The sequence below is a fragment of the Columba livia genome, chromosome 7 (assembly GCF_036013475.1).
Source record: "Columba livia isolate bColLiv1 breed racing homer chromosome 7, bColLiv1.pat.W.v2, whole genome shotgun sequence".
In the NCBI taxonomy this organism is placed as follows: Eukaryota; Metazoa; Chordata; class Aves; order Columbiformes; family Columbidae; genus Columba; species Columba livia.
In genome coordinates, this window is record NC_088608.1 from 17,654,056 (window position 1) to 17,673,680 (window position 19,625).

At 37.0% G+C, this 19,625-nt stretch overlaps 1 protein-coding gene across 6 annotated transcripts in view; it reads right to left on the reverse strand.

Annotated features, from left to right (window-relative positions):
* The window catches only part of RBMS1 (RNA binding motif single stranded interacting protein 1), a 148,003-nt gene that overhangs the window by 19,294 nt on the left and 109,084 nt on the right, over positions 1 to 19,625 (reverse strand). For all 6 annotated transcript variants that reach the window (XM_065069640.1, XM_065069638.1, XM_065069639.1 and 3 more), the window contains 3 exons: positions 18,268 to 18,359; positions 6,380 to 6,537; positions 3,284 to 3,363 (listed from right to left, as the gene is read on the reverse strand). In XM_065069640.1, coding sequence (XP_064925712.1) covers positions 3,284 to 3,363; positions 6,380 to 6,537; positions 18,268 to 18,359 — 330 coding nt within the window. The remainder of the gene's footprint in view (positions 1 to 3,283; positions 3,364 to 6,379; positions 6,538 to 18,267; positions 18,360 to 19,625) is intronic.

Sequence of the window (19,625 nt, forward strand, 5' to 3'; positions counted from 1 at the left end):
ACAGGAGAACAGAAAAGTTTTACATATCACTTTATTCACTGGAAACAATAATACCTTAAAGAGAAAAGCAGAACTAAATGCAAAACTTATTTTAAGATTATAGCAAACATGTAATAAACATACAGTTGAGAAGAGAATGAAATACAAAAATCAAAGTCCTGAGAGAAATGGACAGAATGTCACAGTCCATGAAACAGAAAAAACTATCAAAATAACTTACATTACAAAAGTACAAATCCCAACCAGAACAAATGGTGAAACTAATACACCACTCCTAAGAGTTATAGGATTATACCAACTCGCAGTGCATTTGAAATTGCCCTCTGAGCTAACCTCCCTTCTTGACTAACCTTCTTCTTGACTGAAGACATACAAAGACACACTAAATATTGAATATATTTAATTAAGTTAATATGGGGCAGGGTAATAAAGCCTGAATAACTTGTTACATCTGGGTTCAGCTTGCTCAGTATCATCAATGCCCAGTCACTCACTCAACTTTACAGCCAAGGCTTTTGTGACCGCCCTGTGGCAACCTTGCACCTCCCAGATTCAGAGTTTTTTTCTGTTCTGCGTTCTCATGCTCCAGAGGTGGTTTCACCTATACTTCCTAAAGCTGTGTTTAACCCATTCTTTCATTTAAACCCAAAGTTCGTTAAAATAACAAAGCTGCATTATGAAAGCATGTTTTTGTTGAACAGATGTTCTTCCTCCCACACCTATTTCATTACAGGCCCATCTCTCCTACCCTCCTCATCCTGATAACAGTGTTTATATAGCCAGCTCCCTTTGCTGATTTGAGCCAAGTTTCTAGGACACAATGTTTTAATTTAAACATAGTTCCAGTTCTACGATATTATTTCATGTGTGTATTTGAACTTGCTCTTCTATAACCCCAAAGGATGCTAATCTTTTCCAAAACATTTTCCTAACCTTTGTTTGTCCAACAGCTTTCCCAGTACATCCACTTTTCTCTGTGCAGGTGGTCTAAGACCATGGTTGCCCCATGACTATGCCCCACTTTTTGGCATACTGCAGCATATTATTATGCATCCTCTAATACGATTGCATTTTTAGACATGTGCTTGCTATGTGGTGAGGAGCTCCAGGAAGAATTTGAACTCCATAAAAACCTTTGCAAGGAGCAATACAATTCACAGCACCAGCAAGGAAAAGTAGAGTTGGGGCTGTACGCTGTACAACAAAATTGAGAGTCTTTAATAAACAAGTTTCTCACGACTCCCTCATGCACCTACTTGCTTGTCACATTTTAGCGTCATGGAGGGTGTGACTCATCTCACTTAACTGACTTTCAGACATTTAGAGTTATCTATTTCTGAGATACCCTTTGTAACCACAAGGACAGCTGACAGCAAAGATACATCAGTCTCTGGAGGTGTGTGCTGCTTTACCTATTTCAGAGAGAGAGCCTCGACGACTTCTTTACCAGGTAAGCAGTACAAGTGGAAGTCTGTGAGATTAATTATATTTTGAGATCCCTCTTCAGTATCCACCTTCTGACAATCACCAGTTCTTGGCAAATTTCTTGTCCCTAATTAATCACACTTTTCTGGTAAACGTTTTCCTCCGTGCTGCAGAAATCATTCTTACAATTCCGTGCAGCAACTTTTTATTTCTATTTGGTTGAACCTGATCATATAAGGGTGCAACTCCAGCTTCAGCAGTGGCCCACCAGAGACAGAGTATGATTAGCAACAACATGCTTGACAGCTTGTTCATTGAGAAGAGGATAATGAAAGTGAAAATAAAAATGAGCGAACTAAAAAGCACTAATAGGAGGTTGTATTACAGTTGGGTTTTTTTGGTTGGCTGTTTTTTTTTTTTAATCTCTCTAACTGAGCAGAAACTCCTGTATGTTAATCTGAACTCCTGGTTTCTCCATACTTTTTACTCTTGATTATGTCCAAACTATAGCAGCACTATAAAACTAAGAGAGAGAGTGGATCAGAGCACAGTCAGCATTCAAACAAAATCATTCCATGATCTCCTTGCCCCTAAGGGGATTTTCCACCTCACAAAACACCAACTGCTCAATACATGGAATAGAAAAGTAAAAGTTACAGCCCCTATGTACAACAAAGTTTTAACTAAATAATCTCGGTAATCAATCTCAATGCAAACAGTCTGCAAAAGACAAGCCAGGGAAGTCAAAACCCTGTGACAGATTAGTGTTGGTGAAGGGAGTGGTTTCCTGTGCTCTGAAGCCGCTTTCCATCCCTACCGCAGCACAGACTGCCACAAAATGGAGAAATCTTTCAGGGATAAGACATGTATGTAGTTTTACTAAACAAGAGGCATTCTTGTCTCTCTGCCGAGGGCTGCTTTCCTCTTCCTTGGTGTCAGGGTCTGGCTGCAGAGAACATTTCCCCAGGGGGATAAAGGTGACTTCATGGAACTACACATCAACAATGTAATGTATAACATTCCTACTTGGGATTCTCAATAAAATGGTTGCCAAAAGCTGCCTGCAATGTCAAGTATGTATTCTTTCCTCCTTTATCGCCCTCTTTTCTTCCTGTTTCACTCTAATGCTCTGAACTTCCTTTCCTCATTTTTAAGTTTGTGGAGTAATGCATTTTGTATCTTAGAAGTAATGCTGACAAAGCAGGCAAACTGATGAGGAACTTGTTGTGACAACAAAGTTGTACTATGTAGCCTCTCTGCATTTTGCCTTGCACAATATTTCTAGAAGTAGCATTCTTCACTGATCTCCTTCCTTCTTCCTGAAGAACCTCAAAGCCTACTCTGACTTGGGAGTCAGAGCTCCCCAATCAATGAAAGTGCCTGGCATTAAGGCACTGCTGCAGAATCTATTTTTTTCTAATCAAATCCCTTTTTGAAAATTACTTCCAAAAAAATCATCAACAGATGGCAAAAGTTGTCCACTTTTTGCTTCTCTCAAAGAAAAACTGTCCATGGCCAATCCGCCAAATTCTGTTCTGTTTTACATACAACACATATTTATCTCCTGACTTCAACTGGGATTATGTGGGATGTAAATTCATAGCTGGCTTAAGGCATCTTAGCTGCTTGTCTATCTGCTAGGAGAGAAAACCACTAAATTCCTAGAAAAGGTTTATAGTAGAAAAGGAATATATTGTGTTCCAAGTAAGCAAGTATTACAGTCATCCAACAAGACACAGTTTAATTTTTATAAGCCTGCCTCTGAATGAGAAGCCAGATACAACAATCAGCATAACAGCCTTCCACTATGTAAGCAGTAACCCATTCATATATCTTGTTAGAAACACATGCAACGTACCAGAAACTCCTGCTGGTGTCTTTATAAATTTTCCATTAAAATGAGCAATCACTGCTTCGCATTTTTCTGTTGACTCCATCCTGAGAAAATAAAGAATAATTTACATAAATTAAACACTCATCCAGATTCCCATGTTTGTGATTTTTTTCAGCGTATTTCTTTTGTGGCTTGTTTTCCCATGTGTAAGCAATAGAGAGGATGTTTTCTAAGAAAACACAACTTCAGAAAGGTAAAATTAAACTCGGTTAACCTTTTACGCAGTCTCGAGGCCAGTGTTTGTGCCAAACTGCAAATACGATACCCTTATTTACTTAGAAATTAGGCAGAACACAACTTGGACAGCTGTAGTACAAAGTACCTACACGGTCTTGAAGGAAGCAGAACGACTGAGCCACAATTGTTCATAGGTGAATGTGTCTCTGATATACACAAATGCCAAAGCCACTTCTGATAGAGGATTCTGAAATGTCTGTACAGTTTGGAAGTAATAAACTCAAATATAAACATGCCTGGCTGCATGCCCCAAACTGCCTTTGCAGCTCTTAGCTTATACATATCGCGCCAACTAAATCATATACCTGTCTCTTCCTTAATTGTCTCCAAGTTCCCTTCAAAACAGGAACTAATAACAGAATAGCTGTCATGGCTACTGAGATCTTATCCAGCATCCTGAACAGGTTCATGCACTTGTGTTGTCAAAACCAGCCTTTATAGACTGGGGGACTGGTGGGCTGGTGTGAGTCTGGGAGCAGCTCTGTAGGTTGCAGCTCCATCCTTGGGGTGCAATGTGGGTGTGTTGGTCCTGTCAGCTTGGACTAAGTTGGAATGGATGACCGAGACATGCAAGTACAACAAAATTTATTTTAAAATAAGAATATAGTTTGTAATATATTTGGAAAGATGGTATTTGGATAATGTTGAACAGAGATTCTCTCTTTATTTGCTCATTAAGTTCGCTAATTGAGATCCACAAATTAGGCGAATGGCCTCAGCAGCAAAGAAGTAATACTAAAAGTTACTAAGTCTTGGCACCTTTTTAATTCTGATAACCTTTCTACACAGGCCGACAAAATATAATCGTTAACAACAAGCAAAATCATCAAAATGGCGACTGAATAAGAAGTCTTCTTCATGGTTTGAAAAATATCTTCTAGAGAATTTCATAAGTGCTGGATTGTTGGATCTGCATCAAAGAAATCTATTTTTTTTCTCTCACACAAAACAAAAAATATAGTTTAGTCTCAGACTCAAGTCTGGACTTGATAAAATATATTATTCCTTATTAACCTAATAAAATGCTCCCAAAGGCAGGAAATGAAAATTTTTACTTAATGCCCACATGTTTCTTGGACAATTTTAACTTTAACTAATATTTATCCAAAAATGATCCAATACCTACCTTTCAGAATAGGAGAAATTGATTAGAGATGATAGCAACAGCTTAGTCTATAAATTATATATGATATATATGTATCTGAATAAAAAATAGGTATATAAAACCAACCTCATGTTTATCTGTACATATAAAACTTATAACGTATAATAGAGATAAAGACTCTTAAAATATCCTCTTTTAATGTCTTCAATACACATATTTTACATAGAATTCTATAACTCTTCTGTCTATATCAGAGTAAAAGCATTCCTAAAATACCACTGATTCAAGGTAGAGTTGGTAAGCAAGTTTAGGGAGAAAAGACTAAATTAATTCATAATGTCAAATTAATTTTAGCGTGGGCGTTACTAGATTGTGCCCTTCACAGTACCAAAAAGTGAAAGCTGCATTTAAGCAAGTATCAGTATTTTTCAAAATTAGTAAATATAACTTTTGGATATATACTGCTTTGTACGTCATCCAAAAACTCATACACACATTCTATGTATACTTGTATGGAGCTCACACTTAAACACCTATGCATATGCTTCTATGAAAAAAATACAAGTGTATGAACGAAATAAAATCATCCAATTATACTTACACCAAAAACATTACAAATAATTGTTGATTTATTTCAAGGGGAGAGGAAGAAATTTTGGTAGAAACCACTATCATCGGAGTGTGAACTACCCATAGCCAACTCACAGGGAAACCAATCCCTAAACATTTTGGCTTCAACAGGAGATACAATCAGTTCAGTTCTTCTTTTCTGTTCTTTTCTGCTATTTGTTCAAATACAGAGCTATTGTAATACTGGCTGTACATATGAATTCCTGGAAACTGACAGAGATTTTACAACATATTTTGAGAATCCCAGTTCTTTGCTCAAAGCATGTCCCTATTTTTGATTATAGAAATCTCCAATCTAAAGCCTCCAAATGTTAATTGCCATACTAGGTTTAATGAGAAAAATATTGGAAAGGCATAGAAAAGGCTTTGATGAAGAGACGTCAGGACAAATAACTGAATTAACTAGAGAAAAAGTTTGGGAAGTATCTACTGCTTTACGGAAAATAGTTGGTTCTTGTTGATGTGGGAGAGATATTTGGCCAAGCTGTCAAATATTTTAAGGTGAGATTTCCTGTAAGTGAATAAAAATATTTTCTTTCCCACATGACAACATGTTAATGAGCCAGAAAATTCAAAGGGCTGATGTTCAAAGGGCAGCAATAAGTCAATTTTCTCAAAGGAACTAATGAAGAAAAAGAAGGGAAAAAAAAAAAAGAAACAAAGAAAAGGGAGGGAGGAGGGGTTCTGCCTTATGGTCTCCTGTCTCAAATTCAAGCCTCAAAAGCCAGAAATGTCAGAGAAGTTTCTGTGAAGCACTGCATATCTCTTGCTTACTGGTTCAGGGATAGAGGAGAAAGGAGAAGTAGAGAGAAGACGAGGAAATGGTGGACAGTGAAGTCCAATTCTAGATAGTTGTCCAGTAAAAGCAGTAGATTCAGACTTAGCCATCTAAGTGAGGTAAGACACAGCCATATTTGCTTTACAAAAAGTAGAATTAACAAAACCCTGCAGGTATCTCTATCTAGACCTGCCTTTTCTTTAAAAGCATGATCATTTTCAAGAACATCTACGTTTCCCTCCTACATCTGTCTTTTTAATTAAAAAAAAAGGAATAGAAGCTGCCAGCATGGCGAATGCCACTGAAGTACCTTGCAAAGCCAACTCCACGGCTTGTCCCACTCGAGTCCCGCAGTATCCTCGTAGAGATAACCTGCCCAAATGGCTTCAGCATGTTCTCAAGCTCCTGCTCGTCCATTGAAAGTGGCAAATTGGAAATGTATAGGTTAGTCGGATCTTGTTCTTGTTGCTGAAAGAGAATTAAAAACAATTGCTATTGCTCTTGTCACTGGAAAAACATTTTGAACATAAAATAACACAACAATTACATGTAAGTACTGGTACAGATTTCTGCTTCTCAGGCCCCTTTCTAAAGGCTGCTCTTCCCTAGTATTTGTGACCTCCATCTTCTGTCATTGTACATAGCATTCCTGAGAAAAGTTCCCCTTATTACTGCTGACAACAACATTTTTAAGTGGAGATAAAGGTGAATAATTGACCAGTTTATAGTGTGTATTACAACTTCATGTTTCATATTTTTCTAGGGGAAAAAAAAAGCAAAAACAAAGTAAAGCAATCAGCAGACAAGGAAATACAGACTGGCAGAAAGAGCTAAAAAAAGCCAGATGTAAAGAAAAAAAAAATAGTGGAATGACAGTTTGAAAATAATATGGGGAAAAAAGGAGACAATGCTTCTAAGAGTGTGCACAGTGCGAAAATATTACCACAAAAATAGGCTGATAGACACAGAAGTGAGTGGGACACTGTCTTCTTCTCTCACACATTAATGTTTTTTTGTTTTCATCAAACTTTTACATTATGCATTCAGACAACACCGAAGTCTTCCAAAACCTTTTTCTAGAAACAGACAAAATGACAGAGGGAGGCAGGCAGGGTATGAGTGATTAGGAGGAGATAAATGTAGTCACATCTTTGCCATTCCCCTGACCTCAGACTATCTACTTCATCTGATCTCTGGATTCCATCTCAAATAAACGTTTTCTGTTGAAATTGATCATTTCCAGTGTTTGTCTACAGATTTTTCCAGCTGTAGTTTGAAAGCATCTCTTGTATCCCTCCCATACTGCAAACTGCTGGCCATGCTCCGTGATGAAATACATTCTTAATCTACACAGATCTCTGACTTGGTTCTTATATTTGTGCAAAGCCTCGACCTCGCCATTGCGGCTCCCTGTATGGATCTAAGTCTTAGCAGGATGCATTACATTCAGCAGAACTTGTCTGAATGATACGATCTGAAACAAATACAATTTTGTTGGCATAGACCTCAACATATTTTCATTCTGTACAGGAGAGCTAACAGATTTACAGGGAAGTTTGAACCAAATCAGAAATCAAACAAACAAAATAGCAAACAAACAAAACCAAAACCCACAAAACCACCACCAACAAAATCCCCACCAAAACCCCCCAAACAAACAAACAATCAAACCCCAAAACAAACAAACAAACAAGAGATCATAGCTGTACAGGTGGTGATACCTTCTTACAAAGATTAGACATCAATTTGTCCTTAAGCTGCCCTTATATTAATAACATCTCTGTACCTTTGGTAGCATATTGCATAGTTAAATAATTAACTATCCTGGATATGACCTCTCAGTTGGGGTTGGTTTTCCCTAGGACAAAAAAACAAAAGGAGTGGGGCTGGGGAGGGAGGTCACACCTTTTAGGCACAGAAATGAATTCTCATGTTCCAAAAACTAATGAAACTTAAAAATGGAGAAGCAAATTCTATGCTTATGGACCTTCACTATTTCCATTTTCATCCTGAGTCTCCCATTCATTTAGAAAGGGATTTTAAATTTTCTGTAAAGGTTTTTGAGAAACCAGCATGAAAGACCCTATGAAAGGGAAATACATTCCCATTACATTCACCTGATTTGCACACTACGGTACTGATATGATTGTAATTCCTAGCCCCACTGAAATACCACATACCTTACAGAACAAAAACTTCTCCATGTGCCCAAGCATTATCCTAGTCAGTCCCTTTATAGTCCATTAGAAATGGCACTGGACTACCAATATGTTTTACCTTGTGTTACCTAGCAGGAATATCCCCCCCTCCCAAAATAATATTGAATCTATACAGTAGACAAAGAAGTTTGTGATTCACATTATCTTAGAGTATCTGAATTCTCTTTCACATTAAGAATCAGAAGAAAGAAGACAAGAAAACGGATTAACTGAGAGGTCAGAGCTGACATTAATATTCATTACTGGGTACTGTTCAACCATGAGGGAAAACCGATGTTGAACTAGTTGTATCTTTGACATACAGTTCAAATTTCCTCAGGTAGGAATGTGAGGAGATGACGGCTTTCACATTTTTAGAATTAGTTTGTTACTTTGATTGTATTAGCCAGCTTTGTTTTGCATTTTGAGATATGCAGGATTACTTCCTTCTTTAATGAACACTAGTAGCAAAAGCTTTCTAGGAGGTTTTAGCCATGGGCATTACAAAATTGCATTTGTACCTATAACAGAATTTCCTGAAACTGCAAATAGTATTAGAAAGGAAAAAAATTGAATTTAAAATAATTTATTATAAGCTGTAAAATACATTGCACACAAATATCCTAGAACTTCCCTAAATAACCTTTAAAAATATACAAGCTGGAAAATCATACCCTTTGCATATTTTAATCTAATTTCCTAATGTTTTTATTCTATAGTAACAGAAAGTCTGAATTATATTATAAAAATGTTCTCATTAAAAAGCCTAACAGCACTTGGAAAGATAAAAAAGGGCCCGTTTTGTTCACACTAATAAAAATGTAATTTACATGCAAAAAATAAATGCTTACATTCAAACATCTAATAGAGAAAGAAATTCAGTCAATTGCAAAATGTCAGAGCAATCTGTTTTATTCAGGTATCTGGAGAGATTACATTCCCCTTCTCTCAGCCTCCTACTGCAGCCTAGGGGGGTTACCACATTTCGGCATTATACAGTATTAAGGATGAGAGATCATGAGATTTCCTTGCCAAAAGGGACACAAGGACCTACTGCAATTAACTGTCACATATAAAGATCTTCCTCCATACACGGTTGGAAGCTCGATTCTTGTACCTGTCCACCTATCAGGGAAAACTTCATGCCATAAAATCATGTAACAACATTGTTAGAGAAGGGAATGCTCAACTTTGAAAGAGTATTAGCAACTTCACCACTAACCCACATTGCAAATCCCTTTGGGATGGAGAAAAAAAAACGTGCATCTGAGGAAACTGTTCTAAGGAAATTGCTTTCTCTGAACAGAAAGCATTTTGTGATGGAAAAAAAATTACTTACATCCCATGAAACAACCTGTATTTTGTACTAGTAACTAGACTGCGTTTTAGTCAGTGCATGCTGAAAGGGTGACTGGAAAGGACTTAATTCTGCTTTCCTGAGCCTTTCTCTATGTCAGTCTATTACAGCCTGAATTCTCCCAGGGATTCAGTTATTTCTGCTTTTGATCCTTTGACAGGACATAACAACCACAGTAGAAAAAGGGGAGTTTGAAATACTTCTACATATGTCCATAGCTATGACCAGTAAAGATGGCAGACATGGGAGAGGAAGAGCAACATGAGGAACAGCCAACATGAGGATGTCACACTGAAATCCTGGAATACAAGCTGAAATTTCATTCATCTGTAATTCTCCCAGAACAAAACCGTTGAAATGCCAACAAACACATTCCACAGTGCACCAGCACTGAAGGTGCAGCCACCCTGGGGAGTGGCTGCAGTTCAGCTATAAGGACAGATCATATAATCATCGAATACCTCAAGTCGGAAGGGACCCATGGAGCATCAAGTCCAACTAGCCCAGGATAGATTAATTTAATTAACTTCTTCACTTTGTAGTAAAAACAAAGATTGTCATTGGTTCTCAAAAGAACTCATTTACAATAGCAAGATAATACTAAAGCAAGTCTGAACTCTTTCCAGAGTGCATGTGGAATTTTATACAGTTTGGCAGCAGAAAAATTATACCTATTAATGTGCAAAACACTTCCTCTCCCCCTGTTAATTACTTAAGCCACTGTGCAAGCTTCTGTCATCTCCACAAGACTACTAAACCTTAAAACAGCTATTTGGGTACGTTTTGGAAGCTCGTAAGCAGCAAGTAATTTCCTTCCCCTTAGACACTACGGATTTCCAAGCTGACTTCCAAATGGCAACCGCAACTAGGACTCTGCATCCGTCTTTACCCTGTCCTACACAAAAGGCATAGTACAAACAGATGTTTGCTTTTATACAAGGTTTTGACAGGGAAAATGGTTAAACAGTTAAAAATTCAGAAAGTTAGGAGACAGACAAACTTTTTAACTCATCCTTCTGTCTCTGTGGCAAACAGTAGTTTAATACATCAAGTTCTGTGACTCCCTTCCTTACCAAAACTTGTCTCACCACAGTTTAATTCACATGGTTATTAGAGTTCAGTTTCAGAAGAGAAAAATAATTCCTTTGATATAGAGGTTTATAATTTTTATACTAGAATTCAGCAAAAAAGTTAAACTGGCAAAAATATCTGCAAACATAACAACTCTGCTCAAATCTTGCCTACACACTGTAATAATTCCCAGTGCTTTCAAAGGTAGGGTTTTCTCCTGCACTTAAAATCCATGAAATCACATGAGTTGCTTTCACTTTAGCAATCTTAAATTTCTTTAAATTATTTGAACTATTTTATGGGAATGATCAAAAAGAATTACTGAAGTCAGTGGAAAGCTTCCTACTTCAGGCTAGCAAGCTAACATTAAAACATAAACCACTGAACCACTGAGATTTTTTTTTTTTTTTTTTTTTTTTTTAAATTCTACATGATTCAGGAAAACTACTTAAGATTCTTCATATCTCATGCAGGGTCTCTCTTCAGCACGTTCTGAAACATACTGAAAGAGCTCCTATTTTCAGATTCTGGGCAATGTCAGGGAACTTGTGGGCTACTATAAGTATCGTATTACTGAGGAAACCAGGAAGTCCTATTTTTAGCAATTCACATCAGCAAGTTTCTACCGGTCTTTTATCACAAAACACCTTTAGCCAGGTCTCTAGAACTTCTCTAGCAGAACATAATAATACAAAGATGTAGTGCTCTTGCAGGTTAATGCACTTCTTATTCCTAAAAAGCACTCAAGCACTCAATAAGCTGACTACAAGATACAGTATTTCTCAGTAAAGGGACAGGAATGATCTACAGCTAATGCTAATTTGTGTAGAGAAGCGGTGATCAGGAGTCCTACATAATGTGAAATGCTCTACCATCATCTGAAAGACATTACCAAAACCTCCCTGCGCCTGTGGAACTGTTCCTAACTTGCAATCAAGAAACTTGGCAAAACGATAAGACATCTGTTTTCTCTTGCTCTGTGTAAGGTCAGAGCAAACAGATCGCCATTCAGAAACATGTGACTAGGCACTGCTCACAGCATGGAAGATCCTCTGGCTGGTAGGGAAAGGATTAAATGCTTGTCTGCCTTCGTATAGAAACTACTTTAAAATTTACAACTGGCCTGTGTCTCACTGAAATATGTCTGTTTTAGCCACAGTTTTAATACTGTCTGACCACAGACTGCAAACAAGACAATTCAGTAGAAAAATCACTACCATAATCTTCACTTATTCTCCAGAATTGCATAAACACTATATACGATTAATAAAAAAAAAAAAATTAATTTATTTTCACAGGCACATTAAAGAGGAATAAGAACTGTATGAAAAATAATTTTTAACTGCAATAAGCTGTGTATTCAAGTGAAGGGGTTGTTAGCCATCTTATTTAATGCAAATGCCATTCCTGAAATGATGGTCATTTAGCCCCCAGGCAAGCAAAATTTGGCTTCCCTTCTATTTATTTTATAATGGCTTTAAAGAACTTTTACGAATAAAAGGAGGAAAATCATTATATTTACTTAAAATAGTCTATTACAGTGGGACTTAATACTATCGGCTACAGAAAATACTACCAACTGGGTAAAAATAAAACTTTTCTTACAAAACAGTTGCTAAAAACTGCTGGAGAAATCTGCTGGAGTTAGCTCCTGTTTGCCTGTCATCTGTTCTTTGGCATTCAGAAGCCCAGATGCAGAATAAAAAAAAATTGCAATATGCCTACCTTCTCTCGTTAGATTAGTGCACTAGCTACCATGGTAACCTAAACTTATTTTCTTACTTTGCTCTGCAGGAATGAAAACTGATTTAATTCTCCAGAAGGCTGCTGCAGTGAAGACAAGTACAGAAAGCAATACATTATTAAAACTCATAAAAGTTATCTGCTTCTCGTTTTTTGCTAATTTAAAACCATGTTCTTCATCAGTGACATAAGACTGCCTTTAATGTATTGCATTAAATAGATGTGAAAAAGCCTTGATTTCTTTACAGAGATGAGGACAAGTGGCTAAGCAGCCTTTCCCTCCCCAAAACCCCACACCTGCTGTGCGGTTCACACTTTATATAGGGTGACAGTTCATCTTTCCCAAATACCCTTGGGAAAAAGTTACCTAAAATAACTTTAGAATATTAAAAAAAAAGTTCCCGCACTGAAACTGATTGGAAAGAAAGATAAAGCTACCAGCTTATGGGGAGTGCTTCACAGTTCTGCCTTTGTAACCATTCGTTAAAAATACAAAGATTCCAAATTCAGGTAATCTCTGGGTTCTGGCGGATTGATGTGAACTTGGACATTGGGCTAATAGTTATCACAAACTAAAAACCACCCCTATGTAATGAGTTTCAGAGAGTTTGGTCTGTTGCTTTGAAGGCCAACAAACTTCTCCAGAAAATGGAAATTGTATCTTAAGAATGGTGGTAGACTTAGTAACTGATGATACAACATACTTTGCATTGTTATCACAGGCATCCTTCTGACACAATTTGAATAAGAAATAATTCTAGAGCTGGCCCTAATTTTTTGCACAAACCTAAAATAGCTGAAAATATTTAGGAAGTTGTTAACATGAGAATTAATACAATACAAGCTGAAGCATAGTTACTTGTGTCAGTGGAAGTGGAGATTTTAAGGAGGAGGAAATTGTAACATAATGACTCTGAAGCCCTAAGTCATAAAAATGTGCAAATGGGGGGAAATTTCTGAATGGATAGACAATGAGACTTCCCCCAAAAATGCACATTCATATATGTAACAGCACTTCTTGGCTCAAATTAGCGAGTTTCATTGCCCATAGAAATCTTCCATGTTCATGGATTACTTTAATGAGTTCTATTACAGATGGCATATATTTACTAAAGGTAAGTTTGTGCTTCCATAGGAAAAAAATAATGAAAAACACAAACTGGAAAAGAATGAATATCACTTGTTCAAGTTACGATCTTGAAAATCTTAGAGTTGTACTTATGGAAGAACTAAAAATCTTATTAATAGAGAGAGAGAATAAAGGAGATATGAATGAAGGCAGGGTCTTCAATAACATAGAGTCTGGAGGACCAGGCTCATTGGATTACGGTTTGACTTGATCTTGAAGATCTCTGCAAACTTAAATGATTCTGTTCTATGACTGAGTCTGTAACAATTGTGTTGGACTCAAATGGTTAAATCATTTTAAAGAGAGGGCACTAGACTAATTTTAAGGACAGGGCTGACATACAATTGTGAGAACTCTGGAATGTATGTTAATCCTGCTTGCGATGCCCAAAGTACATTACAAGCTCTCGGCAAAAAGTGGTAACTCCATACATAGAACAGTTTCAGTAGATATATTTTCTCAAGAACTTGTTAACCTACCTAGACAAGATGGCTCCATAAATGTCACTGCCACCCCAGGAAGGAAGTTGGTAAGCACTTGATGAACTCTGAGCTGCCACAGCCAGGCTGGTGTTACAGCTGGTTGTGTATCTCTACCTTGTTATCAGTACAATAGAGATATTCTTTAGCTGACTTTATCTGGGCTGCAAACACAATCATTCTCCTCCTGGCTTAAGTTTGCTAGATAGAAAGATAAGAACAACTGTGTTTTTTATTAACCATTCTTATTCAGTAGTTCTTTTTTACCCTCTATATTTACACATTAGTTTATATCCAGAAGAATAAGAACCAAATTCAACTTTCCACTTGAAAGCGACACTTTTCCAGTCATTTGAAACACAGTTACTTCAGGAACTACAGTTGAACTGAGCTGAATACCATTTGATGAGACTGAATTCTGGCTGACACTGACTCAAATACCTTAAGTTCAAGGTCAAAATCTTACGAAGATTTAGGTCACTCATATCTCTATAGCATTTAGACCTCACCATGTCTAAAACGTCCCTTACAGATTCTCAGGTTTTTAAATACACATTGAAAATGCCAATATACAATAGATTTTCTGTGTACCTCTTTCTTCCTATACAAAGTCATTTGCTATCTGAACAGGTATTTCACTGATTTTACATGTGAGGTGCGGGGAAGAGAAGAGAGACATTTCTCCGAAAGTTCACTCTGACAGTGACCGTAACAACTTTTCTAACAAAGAAAATGGGCAGAGCTTTTCAATATTACTACTAATCTTATCTAAGAATGCACAGCTCTGCAAAATCAGAGCTTTTGAACTTGTTGGTTTATTATCGAAGCACTCCTCTAAGAGCAAGGACAATAAACTGATTACAGCAAGGAAATTTAAGAAATTAAAATGAATGAAAATAAAAACTAGACAGCCAGTTACTAACCAGCTTAGAAATAACAGTACTCTTGCAGAACATATACCTGTACTTTATCTCTAAGAGATAAGCTACTGGTTTTGTGCCAGGTCCTGAAAGAAGCCAGCCATCACTCCAGCTCACATCACCTCCTGATCACTTTCCACAGCCACTTGTACCCACTGAAAAAGATGACTGCCCAGGCTGAACACTGGCAATGGTCAGTGTCAGGAGAGGAGACGGGCAATAACCCATCACCCTCATTTCAAATTACCATCCAAAAGCTACTCCTATCCCCTGGCAATGCAGTATCATCTCATGTGGGCTCCTAGCAGCATTATCTGACCAACAAGAATTGTTGGAGGCATTTCTGTTACAGCAGTGACTGAAAGATAATGTTAACCAGCACAGAACAAACCCCTTCCCAAGCTGCTGCGCCTTTGTCAAGTGTTCCCAATTCAGATCTCAGAGAGAGCAGAATAACTAAAGACATAATGTTTCTTGAGCCGTGGTCTGACACTGGGTTTCTCCACTGACACTATAACATGACATCTCTCAAATCATGGTCAGTTCTCCAGAAACAGTGAACCCCCTGGAATAGATTTGGCAGGATGTGGTGTGAAGCCCTGTCTCAGGCCCCAGGCCCTCCCGGTCTGCTCAACAATAGCCAAAACACAGTGGGCAAGACTGTATTTTTCTGGAGTCAGGTCAACTTGGAAGCAGACCACTGAGTACAGCATGATCTAACCCCATGGATAGGAAAATCTCACAAAAACAAATATTTGAAGTTATCTATATAAAACTAACAAAGGTTTTAATATGTATAATCTGAATCACTTCTACTGAACTAGCATTTGTAGATGATCTTGCTCATGTGAGTAATTTTTAAGTCACTGACATACAGCTGCAGCAGGACACTGAGAAAAGGGGTTTATGGCAGCCAGAGTCAGAACAAAGCTTCAGCAATAACATCTCTTCCTTCGGTTGCTGCGGGTCAGGGGCCACCACCGCATCTGGGTGGAGGGTGAGAAAACTGAGGATCTGTGCTGTGGGTGAGACCCAGGACACAGCCCAGTAACAATGCCTTCCCACGGACAAATAGTGCCAACGGGTATTTATTTCTCTTTGAAACTGAAGAAGCCATAGTGGTCAGTGAGGAAATCCATTGGCCAGACAGCTGAGAAACTGTCCTCCAGATCTTTCCCCTGTGACATTCAGGCTAAAGCCCGAACTGTTTCACTACAAAAAGACCATTTCAGATGGTAATGTGCAAAAGGATAAAATACAAATTAAAAATATAAAGGATAAAATTTAAATAAAAATACACACACAAATACACAAACTTTGATAGTGTCTTGCCTGTGAAGAGTTTGATTTGCTAAACTTGCCAAAATGACTATAAGTGACCAATTCCCAACTTGGAGCATCCAAATGGAAGTAGGATTTTCAGACCAAAAGGGAGCAGCACTGCCCAGAAAACAACAACAAAAAAATCCAATGGCACAAAACAGCCAAATCAAAGCACTCAAACTTCTAGTCACTTGTGACTATTTGTTTTGGTACTGTTCATTGGGTTAGTTTTGGGATTGGGTTTTTTAATAATTCAAACCCTCTTTCCATGTTAAGAGGTAGAACAAGTTTCACTGGAATGCAAATTTTATAGTTACAGATTTCCCACAGGTCACCAAGCTTGACACACTGTCAGATAAATCAATCAAAACTGTCATGTACTATGGTGCACATTTTCTCATTAATGCCAGCAGAAAGAAATAGTCTCAATATTGCAAACGCCAGAGGAAATGAGTCAGAAAAATATACTATTGGAAAAATTAAGAAACTATTCATTAGGTAACTATAGTGAATTATTAGAGCTTCTCTGTCTATTCAAGAAGACAATTAAGCCAGACATTGAAATTCATTAGCAAAATGAATTTACATAACTTAACAGTCTCTTTTCTGCCCTCCTACCTCGATATCAAATCCATAAGATGGCAGACAGGGACTAAAAAATCTGGTGTATATTTTAAAGTGATTACCTAAAAACTAAAGATTAGTTAGGAGTTTTTTTTTAAGCATACATAAAACCGTATTAAAAAAAAAGGTGTTTTCCAGTAAGCATGTATGTTTGTGTCATAGCTGTAATGAAACATGCATTAAGTATGAAACATATGGTTTCCATTTTGTTGCCCTGGAATCCATCCAAAGTCATTTTATGTTGTTAGCTTAACTGTTCTCCTCAGCTGAGAAGCTGTGGAAAATATCTCATCTGAAAAAAATCTGTACCTAATGGATAACTAGAAAAGATTTGCTAGATGTGTGGCAGACTATTCAAAAAAGCCTCTGAGATCACTATTTTATTACTGGATCTTTTTTTAAATTAGATATAATTTTCAAACTAAAAAAAAAATGCTGTAAGGGGTACCACAAATGATACGAACACATTATGTTGGTAATATTTTCTTATTTAATAAATTAGTAGTGGTGTTTATGGCACTCTATTGGAACCAGGCCATCTGACCTAACAAGAACACATGAAAAAATCATTACTAATATATCATCTCCCTGATTTCATAGATTTCAGAAACTTATGCTGAAAGACCACTCATCTGAAGATCACTTTTGGCTAATAACCTGATTCAGAGGCAAAGATCAGTAAAAATGAGAGAAAAAAGAAGACACATCATGCTTCTTTATTTTTAATAATACTTGGGTTTGCCCTGATGCAGAAATAGGTTGTCAAAGAGTTGGCTAAGAATTTCAAGATATCTATCATGAATGCCCAGGTTTAAGTTTTACCTACATTAACAGAAAATATACTAGAAAAGCTGAAGAAAAAGTCACAAGGTTAAATTTTGCCATGCTATGCTTAAAAATTCATCCCCAAATTGCAAGGCTGCTAACCTTAGTAACAGCAATTAGACAAGGTACAAAACCTTTCATACCTTTGTGATGTAAAGTATTTCAACTATTGATTTGTTCCAGGAAATACCATGTTGCATTTAACCCATTTAGTGTGCTGTAGATCTTACAATTTATTGCTTTTGATGAAGCCAATGGAAAACAGTATAATGAATAAATTGATAAATCCAAGTCTCCAGTTTGCTGACTTTACCATACTACATTTCTTTATTTCATTAGTTGAAATGACTTGGGATGCAGCAGTCGAAAGCCCCTGTTTTGTAATCATAGTATATCATGTGGGGCGTGATGACTGTGCTCTCTGTAAAGGGCCCGCAACTTGAAAATTCACATTGCTGATGCTCTGCTAACGTACCAGCTTTTCATCTTCACATCACATTGCAAGAATCAGCCGGTTATTTTAACTCACCTTTGCCATCTGTGCTTGGACTCCACTAGCCTTTAAAGCAGAAACTGCCTTCTGAGCAGCTGCTGGGCTGTCAAAGTCAACAAAACCGTAACCTGAAATAGAAACCGTATTTAATTAATGAGACAGCAACCAGCTTATAATCCAGCAGTTCATATGCTACTAGCACGGTTATTTAATACAATTTTCTTGTTGGTGAAGAGAGAAAAACTGAACCCCCAAGTTCTATTTGTAGTGCCAAAAAAACAATAAACCAATCTACCAAAGTCCTTCAGGCCTGAACTGGTAAGGACCTACACTAGCAGAACAAATCCATGTCCACTCATTATCAGGATTCTGTCCAAATTACTAACAAGTAGTATGGTGGCTTGCTTTCTGTTATCAGATATGTACCTTCCAAGAGTAAATGTGACATCATCATTTTATTTATCATAGAGATCACTGAGTAAAGCATAACCTTAATTTTTCCAAACTAAATTCTTAGACCAGTTTGAATAAGTAACCAATAAGCCTATAAGTTACACATCATTTACTCAAAACTGGGAGAGGAATTTACTTTAAAAGACATATACCTACTGCTTCATAACCCAATTTTTTGTGAATTCATTGCATGTACATAAAAGTTAAATTTTAAAAGTGAGCGAAAACTCAGCTCAATGAAATCAAGGGAGTTTCTCCCATTATTGTTACTGAAACCAGAATGTAAAAAAATTATACTGAAAGCATTTTCTATGCCATATAATGCAAATTTTAAACGTTAAAGTAAACTTAAAGTTAGTTGCAACAATTTCCATGTATTTGCAGTAACTTATTCTGAACACTAATGTACAGTTCATGGATTCCAGGACATCTGACCAGTGATATATCTTGGCCTTCACAGACACTGATGTTACAGGCTGGGATTTTTAATGCAACCTGGGAGATGGATGCTCGGGTCTCACCAAAAGGCGGTCAAAGTTTGGAAGCTACTTCTCCTAGATGTTATTGCAAACCTTATTCTGTATTTTTCAACCCCCTTCCTTCCCACCAGTGAACAGCCTCAAATATTAAAGAAATCCCTCTCCAATGTGTAAGTTAGGTTAATAGAAAACAAAGAAAAAACTCAACAACTAAAAAAAACTAAACAAAAACAAACAAACAAAAGAACTAAAAAGCTCTAGAGGAATAGAAAATTGAATTAATTCTTCAGAAGGTAACAGTATTCTCTTATGTCTATAATGAGGACAAAATGTTTGTGTAAAGAAATAACTGAATCAGCTTTGAAGTTCTTAACTCAGGAAAAACAACTCATGTAGCTTTGTACATCAGCACAAGCTTATTTTAGATGGCAAGAAGTTGAAGAAACGAGGATATCATTCTGT